General features: G+C 41.5%; 1 protein-coding gene across 7 annotated transcripts in view; it reads left to right on the forward strand.

Annotated features, from left to right (window-relative positions):
- APP (amyloid beta precursor protein) overlaps positions 1–22251 on the forward strand; it is a 189633-nt gene extending 167382 nt beyond the window's left edge. For 4 of the 7 annotated variants that reach the window (XM_078388947.1, XM_078388948.1, XM_072994059.2 and 1 more), the window contains 4 exons: positions 5924–5977; positions 11378–11478; positions 14017–14163; positions 20972–22251. In XM_078388947.1, the coding sequence (XP_078245073.1) occupies positions 5924–5977; positions 11378–11478; positions 14017–14163; positions 20972–21073 (404 nt within the window). In that variant the 3' untranslated portion in view covers positions 21074–22251. The remainder of the gene's footprint in view (positions 1–5923; positions 5978–11377; positions 11479–14016; positions 14164–20971) is intronic. The other 3 variants (XM_078388949.1, XM_072994058.2, XM_072994060.2) reach the window with 1 other exon arrangement.
- Positions 22252–27053: the final 4802 nt, after the last annotated feature.

The following is a 27053-nucleotide window of genomic DNA, read 5'->3' on the forward strand; positions in this document are numbered from 1 at the left end:
CATTCTGTTGCCATTCTTTCGAATACTTTTGTATAGCGCCAAATGTGAAAAAAAATCTATGCTGCATACATATATGTTCTCTACTTCATAGAGTGTGCTCTTCCTTTAAACACAATGGCATGCAAGTGTTGATACCCTGAAACAGTATAGTACTGCAACAATTCTAAAGTTCCCACATTTCCAGAGCATACTCTTGGCTGTGCACCCAGGCCAATAAATAATCAAAATTAGCTTTTTAGGATATGATTGTGGGGAAAAGATAGGTGGGTAGAATTTTTGTAATGTTGAGCAGTACAGTCACCTTTCATCCCCATTGCATTTTAAATTGTCATCCATTGCAGTTTTATGTTCCACCTTTGGAGACTTCTAAGCAACAGCAACAAAAGGCATCTTATTAAAGAAATGTTGTTGGCTTCTTCTGCTCTGGCTGTTGTCCCGAGTTTCTTCTTTTATTATCAGAGCTTTTTATGGGGAAGAGAGGAATTACATTTTGCACCACTGCATTCATGTACCCATTCAGCTACCAAGCTGAATAATTTTTTTTTTAATTTCCAGGCAGTAAAGCAAGGCATCATTGAGCCCCTGGTGGCTCCTGGATAACTGGCTGCTTTCAGCTTGATGGGTAGCAAGTTGTATGGGGTCTGACCTAAACAACTTGTTAATGATTTAGTGGAGATTAAGCTTCTCAGGCCACAATTACATGGAATTGCCCAAATGTCTTCTGCCTCCTCATTTTTAAAGGAAACAAAAATGCAATTATATGAAGTGGTGGTAAGGACGAGTAAACCTGCAATGTGCTTTAAATACTGTATACAGGTGACCTGGACTAAAGAGCAATACAATATTAAATTGTTGGAGTCCTAGTCTGAAGGCATGATTCTGGATTTACAATGCCCAGTGGAATGTTAGCACACCCAATATGACATCACATTAAGGGAAAAAAGCAGCACATAATCAGTTCAGTAATGATAATAATGGTCTCTAGTGTGCTTTGACCAGGATCTTCTCCGACACATGGATTGCGTCAAAAACAGAAGTTTAAAGCAGATTTCCCCCACGTAGTACGTCTGGGACTAAAGCTCCCATCAGTATCAGACAACATGACTTCTGGTTAAGGCTGACGCCCATTGTAGTTCAAAAGACATGGAGGCCACCAGGTTGATCAAAGTTGAAATACAGGCATGCTCCTTGGACATGGGGTGGGTGTAATAGAGCTGCTGCCTAGGAAGTACTTCTCTCCTTACTGTCTCACAGAACATGACTTGGAAGCCCCAATGAAGGCCATAAGAAGGAAATAGGTGCTAACGAAGAAAGCACATATCTTCGTGTAGTATAAGTAGATGAATCAAGCAACAGATGACAGGGCTACTCCTAAATGGAAATTGGTAGAGAGAACCTAAGCACTTATACAACTTAGAAGGCACCCTGGAAAATATTTGTGCCTTTCTTTTTATAGAGAGAAAATGCTGTTACTCAAAGATAATATTCCCCTGATTTTCCCTCACTTGTTTTGAGACAAGCCAGACTGCTGCATAATTGCCATAAGAACGTTATCTGATGGTGTTTGAAACATTGCTCATAGCTAAAGGCCAAGTGAAATCAGGGTAAATTACATTACTCATGTGAGAAGCAGCATCTGTGTGTGATCTTTATGCTGTCAGATTTAAGCAAAGGCAAGGTTCTTCTTTGTGGCCTTTGTGAATCACACCCTGGGTAATCCACACCTGCACAGAGCCTCATCAGAAGATTCTAGAGCTTCTGTGGTAGCAAAAAAAAAAAAAATAGTGTAGACCCCTCCCCTTCTGTATATGTACCTTGGTGCCAAGACTCTCCCTTCAGTTTTCTTTCAACCGCCACATTGAGAGCCTCGTATTGTTGCTTCTGTGAGTTTTTCTTTCTAAAGCGAAAGAGTGCTTACTTTTTATTCCTTGAAGCTTCTCCCTCCCCCCAACCCATCTCCTTTGTTTTATTCCTTTTCTATATCTCTTGGCCACCTTGGGCCAGTTTAAGCATTGCGTGGTCTGCGAGAATAAGATCCCACATTCAGACGGCTACTCTAAATGTCTTTTTTGTCTCGGTGAGGCCCACCAAACTTCCTCGTGCCCTCACTGTAAGAACTTTAAGCGAGGAGTTCTCAGCAGTTGCCTCTCAAGACTTAAGCTTCAGCTTTGGGAACAATCCCTTCAGCCCACAAAATCTATGGCTCAGCCTGCTTGTAAATCCACCTTACAAGCTAAGGCCATGGACGGCAAAACAGCAGCCTTCAGCCATGCCATCGCACTCCAGTGCCCCCTTGACATCGTTCAAAACTGCAAAAGGGCTGAAAACCAAACTTTGGATGTCAAAGTCTTCGACATAGAAAACAACCACAAAAAGAAAACTGTCCATCGACATCTCCGGAACCCTCGCCACCAAAAAAATCCAAATCTTCAAAGGCGAAATGCCCTCAGATCACTTCTCCGCAGCTCCCGGAGTCCAGGGATTTAATTTGCATGGGCTCACCCTCAGATCAAGAAGGGCTCCCATCCCATCAACCATATATATCACCAGAATTGGAAGAGCGGGTGGACCAGCTCACATCCTCCCTTGCTAGTCCCAGCGAGCCTTCCTTGGTTGCTTCGCCTGATATACAAGGAGCAGAAATGCAACTTGATGTCGTGCCCTACTCGGTCTCAACAGGCCTACCACCTTGGCCTCCAATGTGTCATCTATAGCACCAACTATGAGAAACTGGCAACCTGCCTTCGCGTATGGTGACAACTCACGCTCAGCAGTGTCATCGGGTAGCGGTTTGCCCTGATCAGTGCTCAACTGGAAAGCCTGCCAAGCATTATCAACTGTTTGCTCCGGTTTGGCGGCAGTGCCATATCAGAAGCCTCCTTCAGGGCAGCCCTCAGTGTTGAAACAATCTCACCATCATGACCATCAAGAGCTACATACTGCCTACCAGGCAGCACCTTAAAACCCAATCAATACTCCTCCATCCTCCCCCTGCTCCGGAAAAAGGACTGGTTCGCAGCCACAGATTTATTTCCATGTATCCATCCAGCACTCTCACAGGCCTTACCTTTAATTCCAACTTGGAACCCAGGCCTGTCAATTCAAAAGGCTTCCATTTGGACTGGCAACAGCTCCCAAAGTGTTTATCAAACGCATGGCCCCTGTAGCAGCCTACCTCAGACTTCATAGAATCCGCATTTTTCTGTACATTTTTCTGTACATCAACGACTGGCTCCTTGTAGCTCATTCCCATCACAAAGCACAACAAGACATCCAGTTTACACTGTCCCTTCTCCTGTATTGTTCAGTACATAGGGGCAATCATAGACTCTACTCATACCCAAGCATTCCTTCCAACGGACAAGCAACACAACCTGAAATCCTTGCTTCACTCCTTCATCCCTCATGCGCTTGTACCCACATTAACAGTTCAACATGTCCTAGGCGCTATGGCATCCATGACATCTGTAGTACAACACATACGCCTCAAAATGAGGTGACTCCAGGCATGGTTCCTTGCCCTCTTCGACCTGCTAATGGACCATCCTCGTACCTTCCTATGGGTCACCCCGGAACCCGCCACCCAACTTTCTTGGTAGCATTCTATCCAAAACCTTACAATGGGATGATCCTTCCAAAAACCATGTCCTCAAATACGACTCACTAACAATGCCAGCCTCACTGGCTGGAGTGCTCTCTGCAAATCCCTAAAGATTCATGCCCAATGGTCAGATAGAGACTGCTCTGTATCAGTGAGCTGGAGTTAGCAGTGATAAAGTTTTGCAAGGCGTTCAGAGACTGTCTTGCTGGCAAAATGGTGCAATTCACCACTGACAACACTACCGCAATGTATTATATTCTCAAGCAAGGTGGCACCCACTCTCCAAGCCTCCTGTACCTTGTAGTCGACTTATGGGAATGGTGTCTGCCACATCATATCTGCCTTACAGCAATACACATATGGTAGCTGGCCAAGACAACAATCTGGCAGATGTTCTCAGTCTCATGGAATCCCAAGCTCACAAATGGGTACTGTACCAATCTGTCTTTCTCGTTCTTTGCGCACGCTGGGGCACACCCACCATTGACCTCTTTGCTTCCCGGCCAGATCAGAAGTGCAAACGTTACTGCTCCCGCGCAGGAGTTGGCAAACACTCCCGCGATTACACATTCATAGGCCGTTGGCCCAGGACCCTTACTTACCTGTTCCCACCATTACTGCTCCTCCACAAGGAGAGACCCAATGCTATCCTGATAGCTCTATGATGGTCACAACAACCTGGGTTCCCGGTTTTCCACTTCCTGTCATACGACATCTATCACCTGCCCGCCTGCCTCACCTGCTCACACAAAACAAAACTCAAATTCTCTACCCAGACCTGCCTGCTCTGCATCTGGCAGCATGGAGGATTCTGCCTCCCTGATGAATGTGTTCCATCAGGCTAAGAAACCCTCAACAAGGAGAGTTTATCTCTACAAATGGAGGAAATTCTAGTTCTTCACTCAAGCCTCTGATCTACCTTCTGTCAATCCCTCCCTCACCACCATCCTTTTTGCTTCACCTTAAAACCAAGGGCCTCTCTTTCCTCCTTAAGAGTCTTATCTTGCTGCAGTTGTTTCTTATCAGCCACCAACTTCTTCAGCAGCCCAGTTCTTCAGACACCCTACTTTGAAGGTTAAGTTATTTGTAAATATTTCCTTTCTCCCCAAGGTGTTTTCCCAGTTCCATCTGTCCCAACCATTGGTTCTCCCATCCTTTTTCCCATCTCCATCTATTTTTCAAGAAAGAATCCTACATTAGATGTCAGAAGAGCTCTAGCATTTTATTTAGCCCGTATGCAACCCTTCTGACGTTCAGCTCGACTCATCGTCAGCTACCAAACCCTACTAAGGGTCTTCAAGTGACCTCACAGAGATTTTCTAAATGGGTTGCTTTCACCATCCACCTGGCATACCAGCTTGTTCGACTTCCAGGTCCACAAGTTATTTGCCCTCATTCTGCTAGGGCAGTGACAACATCATCAGTGTTTCTTCGTGGCGTTCCCCTTCCAGGTGTCTGCGCCTCTGCCACGTGGTCACAGCCATCCACATTCATCAAGCACTACAGATTGGATTTTCAGCAAAAATCTGATGCAGCCTTTGGATGTGTTGTGCTATACTCTACCTTGGTGTGACACCTTCCTCTAGGTAAGACAGCTTGTTAGTCACCTAGGGTGTGATTCACAGAGGCCATAAAGAAGAACAAGTTACTCAACTGTAATTGTAGTTCTTCGAGTGGACCTCTGTGATTCACACAACCCAACCCAACCTCCCCTCTGTCACGCCATGCAGCTGTTCTATGTGGCGGTTGACCTAACTGAAGGGAGAGTCTTCATGCCAAGGTACATATACAGAGGGGGAGGGGTCTACACTAATGTGGTTTTTGTTTGTTTGTTTGTTTGTTTTGCTACTGCAGCAGCTCTAGAATCTTCCAACAAGGCTCTGCGCAGGTGCGGATTATCCAGGGTGTGAATCGCAGAGGTCCACTCGAAGAACTACAATTACAGGTGAGTAACTGTCCTTGTCCTGCCCCCTCCTTTTCTCTTTAGAACTGAAGCGGGCCTTGCTGTCTATTTAGGTGGGGAACTTTTGGCACTTAGTTTATGACAGTCAGTGTGTAAATTTGCCAATAACCAAAAATGGTTTGATGCATATGTACAGTTCGTTGGAATTGGCCCCTTTCCTTTTGTTTCATTTCCAGGATTAACTTAAAGCAAGTTTTTTACCAAGCTGTTGCTTTTGTAACTTTGTTTATGGCATATATCTTTCCTGCTCCGTCCCAAGCAAAATCATAGGCAACTTATTTTTGAAGCTTTTGTTTATTTCTTTGATTTGCTCTTTTTTTCTTTCCTTTTGGTTTGTTTCTTTGGCTGCACGTGCCCAGTTGAGCCAGTTGATGCCCGGCCAGCTGCCGACAGAGGACTCACCACACGACCAGGTATATGATTTGCATGGCTTTTACCTAATCTATATTTGCTATGCATGCACATCTTTGGCTTGCGCTGAATGAATTGCCTTTCCTTTATAATGTTCCTCTGCTGAGCTTTTGTGTTTTCTTGGAGTGATGATTTAAACAGTAACTACCCACTAGTCTTTGAACAGTCCTGAAACTCTTCAACCTGACACATGAACTAATTATGTCTACCATAAATACATAGAGCTTAAAAGTGTAGAGCCATTGAGGATAAGAGTGTTGGAGTAGGATTCTGACCTGGGTTCAGATCACCACTTAGTGATGGAAACTCACCATAAAACTCCTCTTTAAATATCTCGCATACTTTAAAACCCTATTAGGGTTGTCATAAGTCAGACACAACTTGATGAAATATAACACACATTCATACACGTAGGATTGTTGGATGATTTGTTCTTTTTCTCCTTTAGTGTACCTTTTTTCTCATAACTTTAGCATTAGGCAGGAGCTGCGGGCATTCAAAGTATGTATGTGATGCATTTTTGTGGATGAAGCATACATATTTTGGTTTGGAAACTAAAAATGCTAAGTTCAGCAGCTGTGTGAGCTTTAGAAAGGAATTCAAAGGTTTAATTTATAGGGCTTCCAAAGTATTTTCCTAAGAATGCCTTTAGTCTTTGATATAAGTCTCGTGTTCAGTCTGAAGAATAATAATGGCTATCTATCAAAATGTTTCAGACAAATATAATGGAAGTTTAAAGTGCTTTGATTACATTTACACAGACCTGTGGATAGAAACAGTATATGACTTGATAGAATAAGCTGAAATCTGTAGTGTTCCTATCCAGTGAAGGCTACCAAAGAGTTTTGTAAGTACTGTAATAGAAATTTGAACAGTTTATTCACTTGTGAGACACATTAAGTAGCAAGTCCAACAATATATGTCTTAATTGTTTTCGTATATTGTTAACAACCATGAGCAACAGAAATGTGACATGTTGTTTTATTGAACTTCCAGAGCAATAGTGAATTAATGTACAACACTAGGCTCAAAATAGGGCCTCTCCTAGGATTAGCCTCGTTCTGTTTCCTTACATGACTTATCCAGTGACATATTATACCTCTGGTTTGCAGCTTACCACAAACTATGCCAGCAGAGTGCTTCATTAAATATCATCACTTTTAATAGCATCATTAGGAGGCAAGTAATTTTGGTCTTCTCAGGTCAACAACTGACTTCACATATTGCATGCTACGTGGCATATCAGGTTTTTTTTTCCACAGAGCCCTGAGTCCTGCTTAGCCTTAAAAGCATAATTGTCAAGAACGAAGGTGGCATTTCTTAGCCTTTTCTTAATAGAGACCCATAAATCAAAGAATGTTCTGGTTTTTTGTTAACTGATTACTCTATATATACATGGGGGTGGGAAAGCCAGTGAATGATTATTTCGCATTTCAAATGTAACCAATTGATGGCACATCTTTTGAGATGACATCAGCTGTCCCTGCACCATCCTTCAAACATTTTCAAATCAACTCTCATTCAAAAGACCTTGCTTCCTCTTTTTCCCAAAAACAGGTAAAGGGGGACATTGCAGTGCTTTTATGATCTATACATTGAAATTTCATACTAAATATTGATAGAGTGAAATGCTTTGACTTGCAAGGGCTGCTTTGATACTGAATTTATCTTCTGAAAGTCTTACATAAGTTGTATATTATTATTTTTTGTACTCTAAGACCATATTAAGTTCATATGCACAAACATATGGAAGTTTAGTAGTTCTCCAGAAAGCTGCTGCAAAGTTACAAAGCAGGCATAAGGATGTTATACAGTCAGTTACACTTCCAAAGCTAACTATTAAATTCATTTCTCCACTGACATCATATTGCCTTCAAAATACAACTCCAAGTCTGCAAATCATAGGCACGTTCAGCTAGCCAAGCCTTTTTCATCCAAATTTCACGTTCAAATTTTGAAATAAATATTCTTAAGTTTATTTCTGGTTGCTTGTTGTAGTGCCAATGGTGGCAGTCTACCCTGATTATAATTATATTATATTCTAAAGATCAAAACAAAAATAATGACTAATCTGTCAGCAAATTGAGGAAGCTTCCATTGGGGTAAATGGAAACTTACCTTGAAATGTAAATACTTTCATGCTCTGTGTTGGGAACAATAGTAGAGAGAAAATTTACCCACCCACAATAATCCAGATGTTGCTCAGGCTTCGCCATAGGTGCTCTTTACATAACCCTCTTCCCCAGAAAGAAAGGAGAGAGTGCAGTGGCATTCACACAATTCATGTCTAGTTTGTTCTTGTGGTTACACTGTAACATGTCATGTAGAAGCATGGTGCACTCTAGTAGTGTTCTAGATCGCTCAAATTTAATGTCTAAAAATGACAGTCTCATCCATCTGTTCTAATAATCATATTCTGCACCTGAGCTCAGTGATGCTAAACATGGTAAAGAGTAAAATAATTTAATAAAATAAATCCTTGATTTGACAGAAGAGTCGCTTGGATTGGAATAAAACCGGAAGTGTGATGTTTTGCAAATTTATCTTGTTTTCAAGGTTTGAAACAAATTATTAGGACAAATATGGCTCCCATGAAGAATTGTGTGATATATGTTCAGCAGTTTGTACTAAAGACATATCGAAAAAAAGAAAGCTTGGCTGCTGTTGTTTTTCTCCTTGGGCTTCTGCCCAAACTTTCTTGTGGAGATTGGCAAGACTCCATACTTCCCAATATGTTGTACTAGTAGCTGGATGTTAAGCTACCATTTCATAGGTGCCTCCACAATATTTTATGTAAAACAGCATGAAACAATAGTATCAGGTGAAATAAATGGCTTTTCATGACATGCGCTCATGGTCCCTTTGGTGCCAATGTTTTTATGAAAAGAGACATGAGGGACTGCATCTGAGTGAGAGACCCCAACTCTCCTCTTTTGCAGTGTCAGAAACCTTGTAAGTTGCTCTGGAATTATTAGCTTCAAATTTTGTTTGGTCCTTTAGCCTGTAGAAATTCTGTTTGCTGTTTCAGAAGTGATAAATGGTTACAGGCTTCTTCAGAAACTGTAACTCTCAATGCCATATGCTTATGCATACAGCAGGAACTTAAAATGTGTAACACTCGAGATATTGCTGGACTGCAACTCCATAACAGTTCATTACTGGCTGTGCTGAGGAGGGTTGATGTGAGCTCCAGCCAAACAATGTCTGGAGGTGCATATATTTCCCACTGCTGTTACATACTTGAAATATTGAGAAACATACATAAATACATAAGGCAGTTTCCTCTAATCCAATATACTTCCTCTAAATAGAATAGCAAATTTCTTAATTATTTATTTGGCTTTAAAGTTTCAAATGTTTTTAATTATTATTATTATAGCTTAATTGTTTTTAATGCGTAATTTGTTGTATTTTTTTATTTTACTTGTTTTAACATTGTGAGCCACCTCGAATCCCCTTATTGGAAGAAAGATGGCCTACAAATGGGACTAAATAAATAAATATAAGTATCCCGTTTGGTGTACTGGATAGAGTGATAGACTAGGACTCTGGAGACCAGGGTTTGAATCCCTTCTCAGCCTTGGAAACTCACTGGAGGTGTGGAACTGGTAAAACCACTCCTTAACTATCTCGCTTTGAAAGCTCTATGAGGGTTGCTGTAACTCAGTTTCAGCTTAACAGCACTAGTAAATAAAATATTCCTGATGCTCCAATTTGATTATTTTTCATTGAAATTAATTTGTATTATTAGCTACATAACTTGGGAATTAACATCTATAATGATGCAAATGTTTAAACCTCAAGTCACAAAAAGTTGGATTCCCAGAGAATGGGAGCAAACTGCCAGATAAGGGTGGGCCATGGCTATGAAAGGGAAAGATCCTTGGCCCCACTCTAGCCACAGGCTGCCTCTGCTCCCAGATATAATATTAATAACATATGATGTTAAACAAATTAATTTGACAATATTCAGAATGGAAATACAAAGGCAGTTGTATTGCAGAATATAGCCACTTATGGTTGCTTTTCTGATATGTATTTAGAAAAGTGAAACATTAGGACTTTGTTAAAAAGGAAGTGAAACACAATATGCCCTTTGCTATCTATACACAAAGTTTGACTAACACATGAGATTGCTTTTATATATTTTTGTATGTGAGAAAAAATTCAGTATCCATTAAGTACATATTTAGAGCCTGTTCCACAAAATTACTGTATTGTATTGGCACAATCTCTTCTTCTGTAGGTAATATGATAAAGCCACATATTGGCGGAAAATTGGATGACTTCAAAGAAAACTAGTGTGCAGCAACAGGACACAGGTGCTTGCCTGTAGCGGAGCCTCTCTATTGTGTTTTATTTAGGCATGAGTGTTCAAACAGAATGATCCAGCTTCAGAAACAAAGACTTTATTATACCAGGAACAAAGGTCATGCCGGCATCTCTCCTTTTCCTCTTGCACACAGGTCTCAAGGTTTGCATCATGATTACTTTAAAGGACAGTGAAGACATTTGCATTTCTGAAATATATTGTAAATTCTGAAATGATTTCTTGGAGTCCAAGAGTAAAGATGGATTTCCATCTCAGATGTCAAAAGACATTGTTGTTTAAGATAGTCATGATACAAAACCTGAAACTGGGTTTCTGTGCGCATAGCACAACACTTGTTTCCTTCTTTATATACCATATTTTATTGAATCAGGATCACCATATCTAAGGCAGAGCAATAAGATAGGGATGATCCAAACTCCGAGGCAGTCGTATGCACAAGTGTGCCCAGAGCTAAAATACCCTTGAATTAAGTGGAGCTTACTCTCAAGTAAGTGAATATAGGATCTCCACCTTCTTATGCCATTTCAAGTGATGTGCTGGAACTGCAAAAGTTTCCATTGTGTAAATTCCCTTGACAAAGTTGGGTAGCCCAACACTTGAGAGCTGGGTCAGTGTCTCTCATAATGCCATGGAGGAAACCAAGAACAGGAGCCTTTTATCAAGAACAGGATTGGGAATGTTCTGAGCTGTGTAAATGGAAAAACCACCAAATGGCTTGCAAAAATATTGCTCTTGGCAAGTTTACACTGCTTCTCCTTTTTGTGAACCACCCTTGGAAACTGTCACAATACTAGTTTAGTTTTATAAATAGTCTATATATATCTCCCCACCCCCTGAACCAGTGCTAAGAATGGACTGCATATCTCATAGCAGTAGAACACATTGCCTGTTTTCCCCCCACTCTAGTTTTGTTTCCTTATGTTTTGACACATTCTCTTTCATTGTCTCACCATGCATTTTGTCATTCGTGACTCTTACTGTCAGTTACTCTTGGCAGCTATGATGGAGGGTATTCCTAGGAACATTTAAATGTTTCTACTTATTATTTGGTTGATTTTGTATAATACAGGCTCAGGATTAACCAATGTTAAGACAGAAGAGACTGCAGAATTAAAGATGGATGCAGAGTATAGACACGATTCAGGATATGAAGTACATCATCAGAAACTGGTGAGCATGGCCTACTTTCTTATGCTTGATATTGCTGTATTCTTAGTAATTATGTAAATCTGGTCTCCTAAATTTGTTCATGAAAATGTTACCTGGATTTTGGGGATTTTGCTTTTACATTTCTGTGACTATGAAAATCTTTATTCTCAGAATCGTGATCATCTTATTTATTTATTTTATTTTATTTATATCCCGCCTATCTGGTCAGTTATGACCACTCTAGGTGGCTTACAACATAAATAAAATACACATAAAATACACAGATAGATATAAAATTATTATGTAATGAACAAAGAACAAATTCAACAAGATGGAAAACAAGCAGTAGGAAAAAAGAGGGAAGGAAAACATTAGGAGTTAACTGGAGGGAAGGCCTGCTGAAACATCCACGTTTTTAGTTGATTTTTTAAAGATACCCAGCAAAGGGGCCGCACAAATCTCTGGAGGTAGGTTGTTCCAGAGGCGAGGAGCCACCGCCGAGAAAGCCTGGTTTCTTGTTTTTTCATTCCGGGCCTCCCTTATATTTTTACCATTTAAAAATACTTTACATGTACTTTCAATGTACTGGATCTTTCTGTGCTAAGAGGTTGCAGGTCAGCATTCATTCTTTACAAGTAATAGCATGAGGTGGGGAAGGGTAGCTATAAGCACAGGATAATTTAGCAAACCTCGTCAGAGTACTCCATTGCAGTTTAAGTTGATGCTGTCCCTCCCACCAGCTTTCATTATATATAAGTGGGACAGGCCTGCAAGAGGAAGACCGGATGCACTTGGATCTAGGTTGACCCCAAAAGGATGTCGTTTTTTTGCCTTGAAGAGGAAAAGTATAGCCTTGAAGGGGTAGTCAGTGCAACCCAACCATTGTCCAGTTAGCAAAAAATAGAAAAGAAAGAAGAAGGCAAGAAATGCACAGTAGAGGAGAATAAAGAGCAGAGTGGTTTCTTAAAAGCCTTGGCTTTGTGAAACCAAAGGGAAAGATAAATACATGGTGCCTCACTAGACAGTTACCCGTATGACTGTTTTTTTGCTAGACATTGGCTTTTTGTGATCGCTATAGCGATTCGCAAAACAGTGATTCCTATGGGGGAATTTCGCTGGACAGTGTTTGGTCCTTGCTTCGCAAACTGATTTTCGCTAGACGATTTTGACAGCTCCCTCCGCACTCACAAACAGGTGTTTTCAGGACCTAAGCTTCGCAAGACAGCAATTTAAACAGCTGATCGGCGGTTCACAAAGCGGCTTTCCTATGGCCGATCTTCCCTAGACAACGACGATTCTTCCCTATTGGAACACATTAAAGAGGTTTCAATGCATTCCAATGGGGAAATGCTTTTCACTAGATGATGGTTTCGCTAAACAGCAATTTCAGTGGTACGGATTATCATCGTCTAGCGAGGCACCACTGTAGGGCTTTTTTGCCTGCTTAAGAGGCATTTGTGTGTGAGTGTGTGTGCGTGCGTGCATGCGTGCATGCATTGTCAAACCTCTGGAGCATTTCCTTATTCTACATTCCAATTTATTCTAAAGATCAGAACCACATTATTTCTCTTTATCTTTTGTTACCTAATCTATCATATCAAGTAACTTGATCTGGTTTGAAATGTCATGTTATTTTTCTGCTGGGAAATACTGTATTTATATTTTTATACTGGCAGGAACTGATGTGTTGCAAAAGGGATATACAGTATGCCACTATCAGTGTAAACAACAGTATGTCAGTTGTGTAAACTCAAACTCTTTATTGCAATAAAGTTTAGTGAACTGAATTGGACCAGTCACTATCTACTAATCTAACCTCAGAGTTTTTTGAGAATGAAAATGGGAAAGAATGTTACCTTTGAGTTCTTTATGTAAAATAAATGTAGTAAATCATCACCATAAATTAGGTTATATTAGTTTAAAAGTAAATTTTAATGAAATTCAAGAGCTTTCGCCTTCATACTTTTTTGCCTAAACCTCAGGTACTACTGTATATATTAGCTTAAAGAAAAAATCCAATGCTTGTGTCATTAAATCTACCTATATATTATAAAAAACAGTATGCTCTGATCTGAAATAGCTAAGGGAAAAAGTGAATCTGTTAAAAATACGCTTTCACAGCTTTCTCCCTTTTGAATATTTCCAGTTATTAGCTGAACCCTAAGCCCTTCCACGATTGAAACAAAGAGCCCATCTTTGTAGGACCTTGTGTCTACCCATAATCTTATTCTAGAGGATTAAGGGACCCTTTAACCGTGGACAGCATGTGATTTAGGAGATACAGCAAGCCTGGTAGGATTGGCAACAAAAACGGGAAGGGTGTTCTAGATCAGATCCTGAAGAGAAGGAATCATAAACAACTAGTTCTCATGCATACATAATTCTGAGTTGGCCGCATATATAGAGACAGAATTGAGTTATTTTGTGTGAGCCTGATCACTTGGTAGATATCATTGGATAGTTGAGTGGAACGTTATTAATTTGGAAGATTGCAAAATGTGTTGGGGGGAAAAGTACCATCTCTTAATTCTGTAAATAATTGGTTATCTCTTTTTTTAGGTATTCTTTGCTGAAGATGTAGGTTCAAACAAAGGTGCCATTATTGGATTAATGGTGGGAGGTGTTGTCATTGCAACAGTGATTGTCATTACTTTGGTAATGCTAAAGAAAAAACAGTATACATCTATCCATCATGGTGTAGTGGAGGTGAGTGAAAGTTACAGGTGAATTGCAGTTCCATGAATTGAGATAGAAACTAAATAATCCAAGTACACTCTGCCCTTTGTTTAGCACAAGATAATTTAATAAATGAAGTAAAGAGCCTGTCCAGTCTTCAGACAACATCTGGATTTTCTTTAACTATACTACTTTTTTGTGACAGAAATTGGAGATTGCATTGTAAGACTGAATTCAGATTATAAATATACAGTTACCCTGTTTTCCCGAAAATAAAATAGGGTCTTATATTAATTTTTGCTCCAAAAAACCACATTATTTTCAGGGGATTTTTTTTTCATGTACAGCAATCTACATTTATTCAAACACAGTCATGTCATCTTTTGGTTGTTGCACAATGGTGGAGGGCAGGATGTCACTTAACAAGAGGCTTATTTTTAGGGTGGGCTTATATTACGAGCATCGTGGAAAGTCCTACTAGGGCTTATTTTCAGGTTATGTCTTATTTTCAGGGAAACAGGGTAGGTCCATAAATAATGGGACACTGACAAAAGTTTTGTTATTTTTGTCTGTTTACCAAAATAAATTCAAGTTACAGTTAAATAATGAATATGGGCTTAAAAATGCAGTCTCTCAGCTTTAATTTGAGGATATTCACATCCAGATTGTAGGAATAGTTTAAGAATTCCATCTGTTTAGCCCCCTCTTTTTCAAAGGAACAAAAGTAATTGGACAATTGACTCATCTTTCATGGACATGTGTGGGCTGTTCCTTCGTTATTTCATCATCAGATGAGCAGATAAAAGGTTGAGTTGATTTCAGGTGTCACAGCCGCATTTACATCCACAAGCTGTTGCTATGAACCTACGACATGCCTTCAGAGGAGCTCTCAATAAAATTGAAACAGGCCATCCTTAGGCTGCAAAAAGGAAAATAAAATAAAATAGATTGATAAGAGAGATAGCAGGAACATTAGGAGTGGCCATATCAACAGTTTAACACATTTGGGGGGAGGAGAGGGAGAGAAAAAGAAAACATGATGGTGAGCTCTGCAACAATAAAACGCCTGGTCGTCCATGGAAGACAACAGTGGTGGATCAATGTAAGATCCTTTCCATGGTAAAGAAAAAACTCTTCACAACACCCAGCCAAGTGAAGAACGCTCTTCGAAAGGTAGACACATCATTATCAAATATACCATAAAGAGAAGACTTCACGAAAGCAAATATAGAGGGTTCACCACAAGATGCAAACCATTCATAAACCTCAAGAATAGAAAGGCCAGATTAGACTTTTCCAAAAATATCTTTAGGATGATGCTGTTAAGGTGCTACATTCAATATGCCAGCAAGTTTGGAAAACTCAGCAGTGGCCAGAGGATTGGAAAAGATCAGTCTACATCCCAGTCCCAAAGAAAGGCAGTGCCAAAGAATGCTCCAACTACCATACAATTGCACTCATTTCACACACTAGCAAGGTCATGCTCAAAATCGTACAAGGTAGGCTTCAACAGTATGTGGACCGAGAACTCCCAGAACTACAAGCTGGATTTCGAAGGGGCAGAGGAAATAGAGATCAAATTGCTAACATGCACTGGATTAGGGAGAAAGCCAGAGAGTTCCAGAAAAATATCTACTTCTGTTTCATTGACTATGCAAAAGCATTTGACTGTGTGGACCACAGCAAACTGTGGCAAGTCCTTAAAGAAATGGGAGTGCCTGACCACCTTATCAGTCTCCGGAGAAACCTATACGTGGGACAGGAAGCAACAGTTAGAATTGGATATGGAACAACTGATTGGTTCAAAATTGGGAAAGGAGTACTACAAGGCTTTATATTGTCCCCCGGCTTATTTAACCTATATGCAGAACACATCATGTGAAAGGCAAGATTGGAGGAATCCCAAGCCGGAATTAAGATTGCTGGAAGAAATATCAACAACCTCCGATATGCCGATGATACCACTCTGATGGCAGAAAGTGAGGAGGAATTAAAGAACCTCATAATGAGAGTGAAAGAGGAGAGTGCAAAAAACGGTCTGAATCTCAGCATAAAAAAAACTAAGACCATGGCCATTGGTCCCATCAACTCCTGGCAAATAGAAAGGGAAGATATGGAGGCAGTGACAGATTTTACTTCCTTGGGCTCCATGATCACTGCAGATGGTGACAGCATTAAAAGACACATGCTTCTTGGGAGAAAAGCGATGACAAACCTCGACAGCATCTTAAAAAGCAGAGACATCACCTTGCCGACAAAGGTCCGCATAGTCAAAGCTATGATTTTTCCTGGCGGAGCTTTGTCACAGTGAAGCGGGCAGCTGCCAGAAACAGCTCCCGGGGAAAGTTGGAACCGCCCAGTCTGGGGTCCCTCTAAAAATGGGGGGATCAAAGGGGAGACCACGAGAGGTCTCTCTGAAGCAGTTGGTGAGCCCCAGAAGGAAGAGGATTGGGCAGCAACCTGATTTTTCTTCCCTCTGAAAATTCACCTGAGCACAGATTGGAGACGGGAGCCATTTTTTGGCAGAATAGCTGTGAGTAACTCCACCTCCATTCCCCGGGGAGAGGAGAACAAAAATATGGCTGAAAATATACAATAACAAAGTAAGCCTTTGATTTATGAATAACCTCATTAAGATGAAAAAGAAACTAGAGTGAAAATACCTGAGGAAAAGAAGGAGTGGTGAGTCGTGCTTGCCAACCTGCTTCTTCAAAGCTAAAAAAACTCTTAAACAGCAGGCTGGCTCAAGGTCAAACAGAGAGACAGTGAGACGGAAAAAAATTGTGTTTCTGGAAAAAAAATCCCAGAGAAAATACTACTGGACAGGTGTTAAGGGACTGAAATTTTGTGAATGCTGTTTAGTGTGGATTTTTCCCCTAGACTGTGTGGGACTCTAATAATAAAATCTTGCTTTCGGAGAAGGAAGAATAAGCTTTTGGAAGTAAGAAAACAGACTGCGAACCATCACTGTGATGACATAATCGGCTAGATTGAAGAGCTGGGGAAACCAGGACTGGAGTTTGACCAATGGGACTTTGATAACACAATTTTGCTGGGTCTTAGAAGGAGGAATAAACTTTTGGAAGCAAGAAAACGGAAAGTGAATCATCAGCAAGATGAATGTAAACGAATAGACTGAGGAGCTGGGAAAACCAGGACTGGAGTTTTGACTAATTGAAATGATATCTGTTGGAGAGACTGACTTTCTGTGTCCACTGTTTAGTCTGGACTTTTTCTTGGCTGGACTGTGTGGACTCTGATAATACTGTCACGGTTGTAATTCAAATTGTTGGGCTAAAAGTTGAGCTATATATTATAATATCTGGTTAATGAGGGGAGGACATACTCAGGGGAGGTGCATGATGATGGGTTTGGTTTGTTGATAAAATAGTAGAAACTAAAAAGTATTATTTATAAACACCATATGCATTGGAAAGATGGAAATGGCCTCCCAGCCTGAGCAGGGAGACCCTGGCCTCAGTCTCCCTGCCCAGGCTGGACCTGCAAGGGGTGGAGAGAGAGAGAGAGAGAGCCAAACAGCTGATCGGCGGTTCCAAAATGGCCGCCTGCTGTGTTGCCTCGCTTTAGAGGCACCAAAAATGGCGGCCAGATGGAGGATTTTCGTTTAAAGTTGAGTTTTTTCCCCATAGGAATGCATTAAACGTGTTTTAATGCGTTCCTATGGGTTTTTTTTGCCCCGCATAGCGACGATTCCGTACAGCGATGATTTTTTCGGAACGGATTATTGTCGCTATGTGGGGCACCACTGTATTTTGCTAGGATATAGTTCATTGCAAGGATATAGAGAAGGGGGACTAAGCCTTGCCTACCTGTCAAGCTATTTTTAGAGTTTTATTATTTTATTTTTATAGCTGGAATTTGCTGTAGTTCTAACTGATTTGATTTATGGAAATATACTTAGATGCTATGCTTTGCAACAAACTGAATATCTCTAAATTCTTTATTTTTCTATTAAAACAATAATTCTTAAAAACTTATGTTTGGTCTGTTGAGCAGCTAACCTGCATAATCCTGGGCCACAATTAAGCTACTGAGTCCATTAATTGCCTGAGTTTTGTTTGTCTTGGCAGACTCCAAAGCTCACGATTTTTATCTTTGGTTTTCTCTCAGTAAATTGCTAATTGGAACAGACTTGGGAAAAGGAGCAGGTGGGACGGCCTGGCTGGGAACAGGACTCATCTCAGCTAATTAAAGGGTATGCTTCTCTCCTGGAACCTCTCTGTTCCGGCCACAGAAATCTCTTAGGAGGCTGTGTGCTTACATGGATGATTGTATATTTTGTGCTCTCCTAACCTTAAAACCCTTTTCCCACCCCTTCCACTTCCCCTTACCTTTTGTATTCCCTACCCTGTTCCTAGTAGTTTAAAAATAAAATATTAAATGGGGAAAAAGCTATGGTTTTTCCTGTAGTGATGTATGGAAGTGAGAGCTGGACCATAAAGAAAGCTGACCACCGAAGAATTGTTGCTTTTGAATTGTGGTGCTGGAGGAGGCTCTTGAGAGTCCCCTGGACTGCAAGGAGAACAAACCTATCCATTCTAATGGAAATCAGTCCTGAGTGCTCACTGGAAGGACAGATCCTGAAGCTGAGGCTCCAATACTTTGGCCATCTCATGAGAAGAGAAGACTCCCTGGAAAAGACCCTGATGTTGGGAAAGTGTGAAGGCAAGAGGAGAAGGGAACGACAGAGGATGAGATAGTTGGAGAGTGTCATTGAAGCTACCAACATGAATTTGACCCAACTCTGGGAGGCAGTGGAAGACAGGGGGGCCTGGCATGCTCTGGTCCATGGGGTCACGAAGACATGGGGTCATGAAGAGTCAGAAACGACTAAACGACTAAACAACAACAATCTTTAAAAGCCAACCCAGTTCCAGAACAGCATTCTTTGGACAGATGAAACTAAGATCAACCTGTACCAGAATGATGGAGAGAAAAAAGTATGGAGAAGCCTTGGAACGACTCGTGACCTGAAGCATAACATATCCTCTGTAAAACACGAAGGAGGCAGTGGAATGGGCAGGCATGGCCTCCATTTGCACTGCGTCACTATTGTTTACTGATGATGTGACAGAAGACAGAAGCAGCTGGATGAATTCTGAAGTGTATAGAGATACATTGTCTGCTCAGATTCAGCCAAATTCAGAGGAGTTGATTGGATGGTGCTTCACTTTACAGGTGGACAGTGACCCAAAACATACTGCAGAAATGACCCAAGAGTTTTTTAAGGCAAAGAAATGGAATATTCTGCAGTGGCCAAGACAATCACCTGATCTCAGCCCGATCAAGCACGCATTTTGCTTGCTGAAGACAAAACATAAGGCACAAAGACCCACAAACAAAAAACAACTGAACACAGCTGTAGTAACGGCCTGGCAAAGCATCACAAAGGAGGAAACCCAGTGTTTGGTGATGTCCATACATTCCAGACTTCAATCAGTCATTGCCTGGAAAGGGTTCTCGACAAAGTATTAAAAATGAACATTTTATTCATGATTGTGTTAATTAGTTAAATTGCATTTGAGCCCCTGAAGTAAGGGGACTGCATATTAAAATGGTTGCAATTCCTAAACATTTCATGTGATCATTTTGTTCATCCACTTGAATTAAAGATGAAAGTCTGCACTTCAATTGTATCTTGGTTGTTTCATTTCAAACCCACTGTGGTGGCATACAGAGCCAGAATTATGACAATTGTGTCAGTGTCCAATTATTTCTGGACCTAGCTGTAAGTAGAAACTGTATTGTGCACAATCTACATTCCATTCTAGATCATAAAAACAGTTGCTAATCTGAGTAGCACAAAAAGAGGACAAAGGCTGCCAGGTCTTCCAGGGAGGAATTGGATTTAGGTTTTGGACTGTAACTAGGGCAGTAGTTGTTTGGGGCAGTTCCCCTTACATGTATTGTCCTAGTTCACTTATCTGCTTTGTTTGTGTATCCAGGACAGTTGCTATTAAGCATCACTAAGGTAATGGAAAACTCAGATGAGCAGGATGCTAAGGTTTTTGTAGGCATCAAAGTTAAGGAATGTTTATAAAGGAACAGTTTAGGCTATATTAACTTGTAGATTTAAACACCGCCTGTACTGAATGACTCAAAAACGGAATGTGAGTCATCTGGACCAAATGTGCAGAGCTTTATAGATTCTTTCATTGTGCAAAACAGAAGAACTACTGGATAGCTTGGTGGTTTAGGTCTCTGACTGCACAGCCAGAAGCTGAGAGTTCATTTCTCCACTGTGCCTCCTAAACAGGGGCTAGACTTGATGATCCATAGGGTCCCTTCCAACTTTGCAATTCTAAGATTAATATTATTGTATCTGAGGATTGGTTGAAGCGGGAGCTGAACACATCTTTATACTAGCATGCCTTGTAGTCTTAGATTGCTGTGGAAAGAAGTTGTGATGTTCCTTGGACTCATCTCAGACTTAACAAAGTGTTGGGTTTTGGGTTTAACTTTGAGAAATTACTTGGGTCAAAAATATGTCTTTTAAAAAACAGTGGCCAAAATATGTCTTTTAAAAAAAAAAACAGAGCTATGGGGACCCCTCAAACAATAACAAAATTTTCAGACATGCCCCCCAGAGGGTGTAATCTTCTAAAAAATGTTTTTTTTTTACATTTTTCAGTGGTTGTCGAAGAACCCAGCATGCTTGGGGATCCATTAAAAATGGTCACCCCACAGGCTGCATGTGGCCCACCCATTTTAAATTCAATCTGGCTCCACTTTAGGGGTGGGGCAAACACTTTGAATGCACCCATTTTGAGCTGTCCATGCCAAAACCTGACTGTGCTCTTCCTTCTGCCTGCCTTAGGTGGATGCTGCAGTGACGCCTGAGGAACGCCACCTTTCAAAGATGCAACAAAATGGTTATGAAAATCCCACCTACAAGTTCTTTGAACAGATGCAGAACTAGAACACCACAGCAGCCTCATGAATTGGACAGCAAAATGATTGCTTCACTGCCCATCGGTGTTAAGAGAATAATGTGGAAACAAGCAAGAAAACAAACACTTTGTTTTATTATTTACTCATTATCGCCTTTTGACAGCTGTGCTGTAACACAAGTAGATGCCTGAACTTGAATTATAAAATCAGTAATGTATTCTCTCTCTCTCTTTCTCTCTCTCTCTCTCTTTACATTTCAGTCTTTAAACTACATTATTAATGAATGTTTTTTGTGTACTGTAAAGTTTAGCTGTACCGAACTAGTGCATGAATAGATTCTTTCCCAATTATTTATCATATAGCTCCTTTAGGCAGTTGTATATTATTCTTGTGATTTGTGATGGAGAAACAAAAACAGTCATAATTGAAATATGCTTTCAGAATTGATTGGGATGCTTTCTGTGTATGTGGGATTGAGCTGCTTCTCTTTGCTGGGTTTTCTTCTTCTGATCACTATGCATTTAAAAGTCGATTATAATTTTTTCCCTCCTCCCTTTTTTTTAAAGAAAGGTATTCCAGACGAGTTAAGATTATTTTCTTCTGCAGTTGCATTTTATTGTACAGATTGTTGCTTCTGCTGTACTAGTGAAGTAGAAATCATGGGAATACACATTTGTTTCTTTGTGCCTGTTTTATGTGCACACTTTAGGCATTAAGGGGGTAAACTTTTTTCCATGTATCTTTTCATCTTTAAATTAAAAAAATCCCTGTTAATTGTGAGCACTTTTATAGGGGCGGGGGTAGGGAAAGTGCCTGCTGGTTGAAAAAAAAAATTGATGGGGATCCTACAAACGTTTCTGCAGGATGATTGTACAGAATCATTGCTTATATGAATTGATAGCTTTCTACACTGTGTTACATAAATAAATTACAAATAAAACCATTGGACAAGAGTTTTATTTGGATGAATAAAAAAATATTGGGAGGGGCTTTAACAGTTACCATCGTTTGTTCATACTTGGGGTTGGGTAGATTTTTTTCCCCCTTCAAGTAGACCTGGATCATAGAATTCCCATTTTGAATATAGTGGAACAACATGGCAGTGGGTAAGAGGGGTGTTTGCTTGGGCATGCCTTCTCTCAAAAATGTCTCTTTTTTGAGTTTGTATAATAGTGTTTTAATGTAAATAAATACATTCCTGGAGGAGTTCCGTTGTAGTAGTGTGATTCTGTAACAGCTATTCTTGAGTTGTCTGCTTTAACCAGTTACACACATTGTTTCAGAATGAATTCTCAGGGCCTCCTGAGAAAGGGGGGGATGTTTCACTTGAGGGGGGTCTTCTAACAGCACCTATTCAACATTGCTGCCTTGCTGAAGCTGGAAAAAGCAGTTATATATCCCAGCAGTTCTTAACCTTTTCTTTACTACAGGCCCCCTTTAAATATCTTTTGTTACCACCACCAAGACTTAACTCAAGATTTAGAAGGGAGAAATAAGTTAATCTGTTAATGCACACACTGTTATTATAATATTTTTATTGGAATGATTGGAAGGTAGAAATTTAAAACAAGAATAGTAATAATACCACATTGACATTGACTCTGCAGCTTCTGACTGCACAGTAGCAAGAAATGTTGCGTGCTGTCAGCCACTCAACGTCATTCACTTGCACATTCTCACCATGTGCAGAAATATCAAGTACTTATTTGATATCAAAGTTAGTTTTACCTACTACTTTTTTAAACTTCTTTTTAAGGGAGGCAGTAGTTTAGAAAAGTCAAGTTTTACATGAACAAGTAAGGGATATTAAGATTTTGTACATTTCCTTTTTTTTTCTTTGTTTCTTACTTACCTGCTAAAGATCATAACATTCCTTCAGGCCTGCACAGACCCCCAGCAAGGACATCATGCCTTCCTGGAAGTCTGTGGACCAAATGTTAACAACCTATGAACTATCCAACTGCTCACTGTCATGCCCTTGCCAGGACCTGTTTGACAATTTGCCAGTAGTAGGAAATAGCAGGGTTGCTCATTCAAGAGCTACTCAGGAGCCCCCTTTCTCCTAAGGATGTGGGAGAAATAGATCTGCCAAAGTCTCTCTTCATGGTGGAAAACATCTTGTTGAGGATTCTCAAGGCTCCAAGAGAAATAGGCCTCCAGCACCACAGATGTGTCAGGCTTCCTCCCCCCCCCATGTTGTGCTTAATTTACAAAATGGACATATTTCAAGACCACAGAAAATTTGTCCTACCATAAAGGGGGGAGGGGAATGTTCTTCGTTATGTTCACTGTGAACCCACATTAATGGGTTTTTCTGTGCCTGCCGAGAACATTCTGGAATCTCTGAGCCAGTCCCAAGGGTTTTGGCAGCTCAGCCCACTATACTGGCCATGTCATGCATCTTACCTCCATTTTACCTCAGTTCATTTTCATCCGCCACTGAGGCAGCAGTGTTCAAGAATATCTTTCCTCACCAAATTTGAGACCTTTCTTGTCTGTCTGTCTATGTATCAAATTGGCATTTGGCAGCTTGGGAGCAGCGAATTTTATGTCAAGGCAGTCTATTCTCACTGGCCCATCTTGTAGTATTCCACTGGCCAGTCTGTTGCCAGCTATTTGATAATGATGACATATAATCAGAAACCTAGGAAACCTCATTTTAAATGCTTTGGGAAAGCACTCAGTGTATCTGAAATGGATTATGGAATTTACACAAACAAAAATGGCATAACTAGGATTTTCAAGAAGGTCCTTTGTCTCTGCCTCCTCATTCACCAGACCACAATTCCTTACTGTTTGTCACTACTTAATATTTTAAATATGGAGGTGTGCAAGTGATCTAATTGGCATAAACAGTATAGTGTGAAAGCAAATATGTGCAAAATTGTATTGTTACAATGTCTTTATGGTCCCTCTTCAGTCTCACAGTGAGACTTCTACATTCCCCCCTCTTGTTTGGCTATAATTAGAAAGCATTTATCTTATTCTTCACGCGCGCACACACAGACACTTTTTAAGAATTGGCCCTGTGGCAAAGTACACTCTTTCAGAGGCTGCTCGACTGTAACTCCCCTCAGCGAATGCTAAGGAGTGCTCAGAGCTGCTGTCCAGTAGTGTCGGTGGCAGGGGGCAGCTGGGGACTGTGTTTTGCTCAACCTGGTCTGTAGACTTCCAGAATAGCTACAGCCAATTCTCAAGTGACTGAAGGAATTCTCCTACTTGCCTTGAAAGTCATTTCCAAGCCTTCAAAGGCAAGAATATGTTCAAATCCAGTGTCATGTTAATACTCCAAAAGCACTGTGTCTCCCACAATTTCCATCACTAAGATAATCTCTGTGCTGTGCTTTCTGGGATGAAGCTGGATCAGTCTCTCTCTCTCTCTCTCTCTCTCTCTCTCTCTCTCTCTCTCTGGGTGTAGGAGGGAATTGTCCTGCTGATCCTCTTCTGACATATACAGCAAGTCATTAACTTTGGATGTTCATTGTTCTGTGCTGGGAAGTTGCTTCCAACGTATGGTCACCCTATGAACAAACAATCTCCAAAACCCTGTCCTCAACTGCCCTGCTCAGTTCTTGTAAACTCAAGCCTTTAGGGAGTCAGTCATTCTCACATTTGTTCTTTCTCTTTTCCTGCCACTTTCTACCTTTCCCAGCATTATTGTCTTTTCCAGAGAACCCTGCCTTCTCGTGATGTGTCCAAAGTAGGACAGCCTCAGTTTTAACATTTTTGCCACCAGAGATAGTTCAGGCTTGATTTGATCTTCGACCCACTTGTTTGTCTTTCTAGAAGTTCGAAGTATCCATAAAACTGTCTCTGCGTCACTGTTGGAGTCCCCAAGGCTTTTAGTTCTGGGTGACTTCAATATCCATGCAGAAGTAGAGTTTTGCGGTCCAGCTCTTGAGTTCTTGGAAAACATGGCTTCCTTGGACATGTCCCAACATGTCAACGGTCCCACACACATGGGTGGCCATATGCTTGACCTGGTATTTTCCACAGAGCAGAGCAAGTATGGTCTGATGGTGACTGACCTGGTGTCAGTCCCCTTGTCATGGTCAGATCACCACCTAATAAAATGTAACCTCTCAGTGGCACTCCCTTCCCGCAGGGAGCATGGACCTATTTCAATGGTCCGCCCTCGAAGGTTACTGGATCCAATGAGATTCCAGGATATCATGAGAGGGATTCCAGCTGACCTGTCTGGCGCCTGTGTCGAAGCTCTGATTGATGGCTGGCTTGCCGCCACCACTAGGGCTGTAGACACGATCGCTCCCAAACACTCTCTCAGGCGCAGAGCTCGGCCAGGGTCCTGGTATAATCGGGACCTATGAGCAATGAAGCAAAACAGGAGATGGCTGTTCCTTCTGGGGAGAGGAACCGATGGATTATAATAAGAAAGCTGTCAGGATCCCAACTAACCATTACCTGGCTAAGGTGAAGGCTGCTAAACAATCACACTTCGCTGACCGGATAAGCAAAGCTTCCAATCAGCAAGCAGAATTATTCCGTATAGTTCGCGATCTATCCAGAATTGGTCTCAGTGATGGGCCTCCCTCTAATATCTCACCTGACCAATTTGTAGCATTTTTTTATATCAAAAATGGAGGCAATCCGCCGGGATCTCCCTCCTTAAAATACAGTGGCTCGAGTTGAGATGTCTAGCGCTCCGCCTTGCCTGGTGACACTCGAGTGCTTTCAGCCTGTGACACCAGATATAGTGGACAAAGCGCTTGATCGATGTTGGGCCACCACTTCCTTGACCCTTTCCTGGCCTGGCTAATCAAAGCAGCCAGGCCTATAACAACGGAATGAGCCACAGCGATAATTAATGGGTCTCTACAGGAGGGCAAGGTTCCTCTTGCCCTCAAGGAGACACTCATTAGGCCCATTAGGAAGAAACCATATTTGGCAGCGGACGAAATTAGCAATTATAGGCCTGTTGCCAATGTTTCCTTCCTTAGCAAAGTGGTAGAGAGGTTGGTGGCTGATCAGCTTCAGGCGCTTCTGGATGAAACTAATGCTCTGGATCCATTTGAGTCGGGATTCAAGCTGTGCTACGGTACAGAAACAGCACTGGTTGCACTGTTGGATGACTTGTTGAGGGAGGCTGACGGGCAATATGTCCTTGTTGGTCCTCCTCGATATCTCAGCCGCCTTTGATACTGTCGACCATGGTATCCTCCTGGGGAGGCTCTCTGAGCTGGGAATCAGTGGCTGGTGCTTGCCTGGCTCCGTTCCTTCTTGGAGGACCGTCCCGAGAGAGTACAGCTTGGGGAGTGTGTCTCGGCCCCATGGAGTCTCAATTGTGGGGTTCCACAAGGGTCGATTATCCCCAATGCTGTTTAATATCTATATGAGGCCACTGGGTGGGGTCATCAGGGGTGTGGGGCTTTGTGCCATCAGTATGCTGATGTCACCCAGCTTTACATCTCCTTTTCACCTACTTCAGTGGATGCCATTCCTTCCCTTCAGCGCTGCCTGGAGACCGTACTGCAGTGGATGCAGCTGAATGGGTTGAGGCTGAACCCAGACAAGACAGAGGTCTTGAGGGTGGGAGGCCCCCCCATTGACGGTTTGGGGAGACTCCCTCTCTTGTGGGGGAGTGTCTCTCACCACATGGAGTGAGGTCCACAGCTTGGGGATACATCTGGACCTGGCGCTTACCATGGAAACCCAGGTGGCGTCCGTGGTCTGCTCCGCCTATTTTCATCTATGGTGGATCACCCAGCTGCAACCCTACCTTGATGGGGGTCCCTCACTACTCTTGTCCACATGCTCGTAATCTTGATTAGATCACTGCAATGCACTCTACATGGGGCTACCTTTGAGATTGATGTGGAAGCTTCAAATGGTGCAGAACGCGGCGGCCAGACTTCTGAGTGGGGTGAGAAAACACCAGCATATCTCTCCCACTCTGCCTGCCCTACACTGACTGCCCATTCGATTCCGCATCGACTTCAAAGTGTTAATGATGACGTATAAAGCCCCAAACGGTTTGGGACTCGGTATTT

The sequence above is a fragment of the Pogona vitticeps genome, chromosome 3 (assembly GCF_051106095.1).
Source record: "Pogona vitticeps strain Pit_001003342236 chromosome 3, PviZW2.1, whole genome shotgun sequence".
NCBI classification, from domain to species: domain Eukaryota; kingdom Metazoa; phylum Chordata; class Lepidosauria; order Squamata; family Agamidae; genus Pogona; species Pogona vitticeps.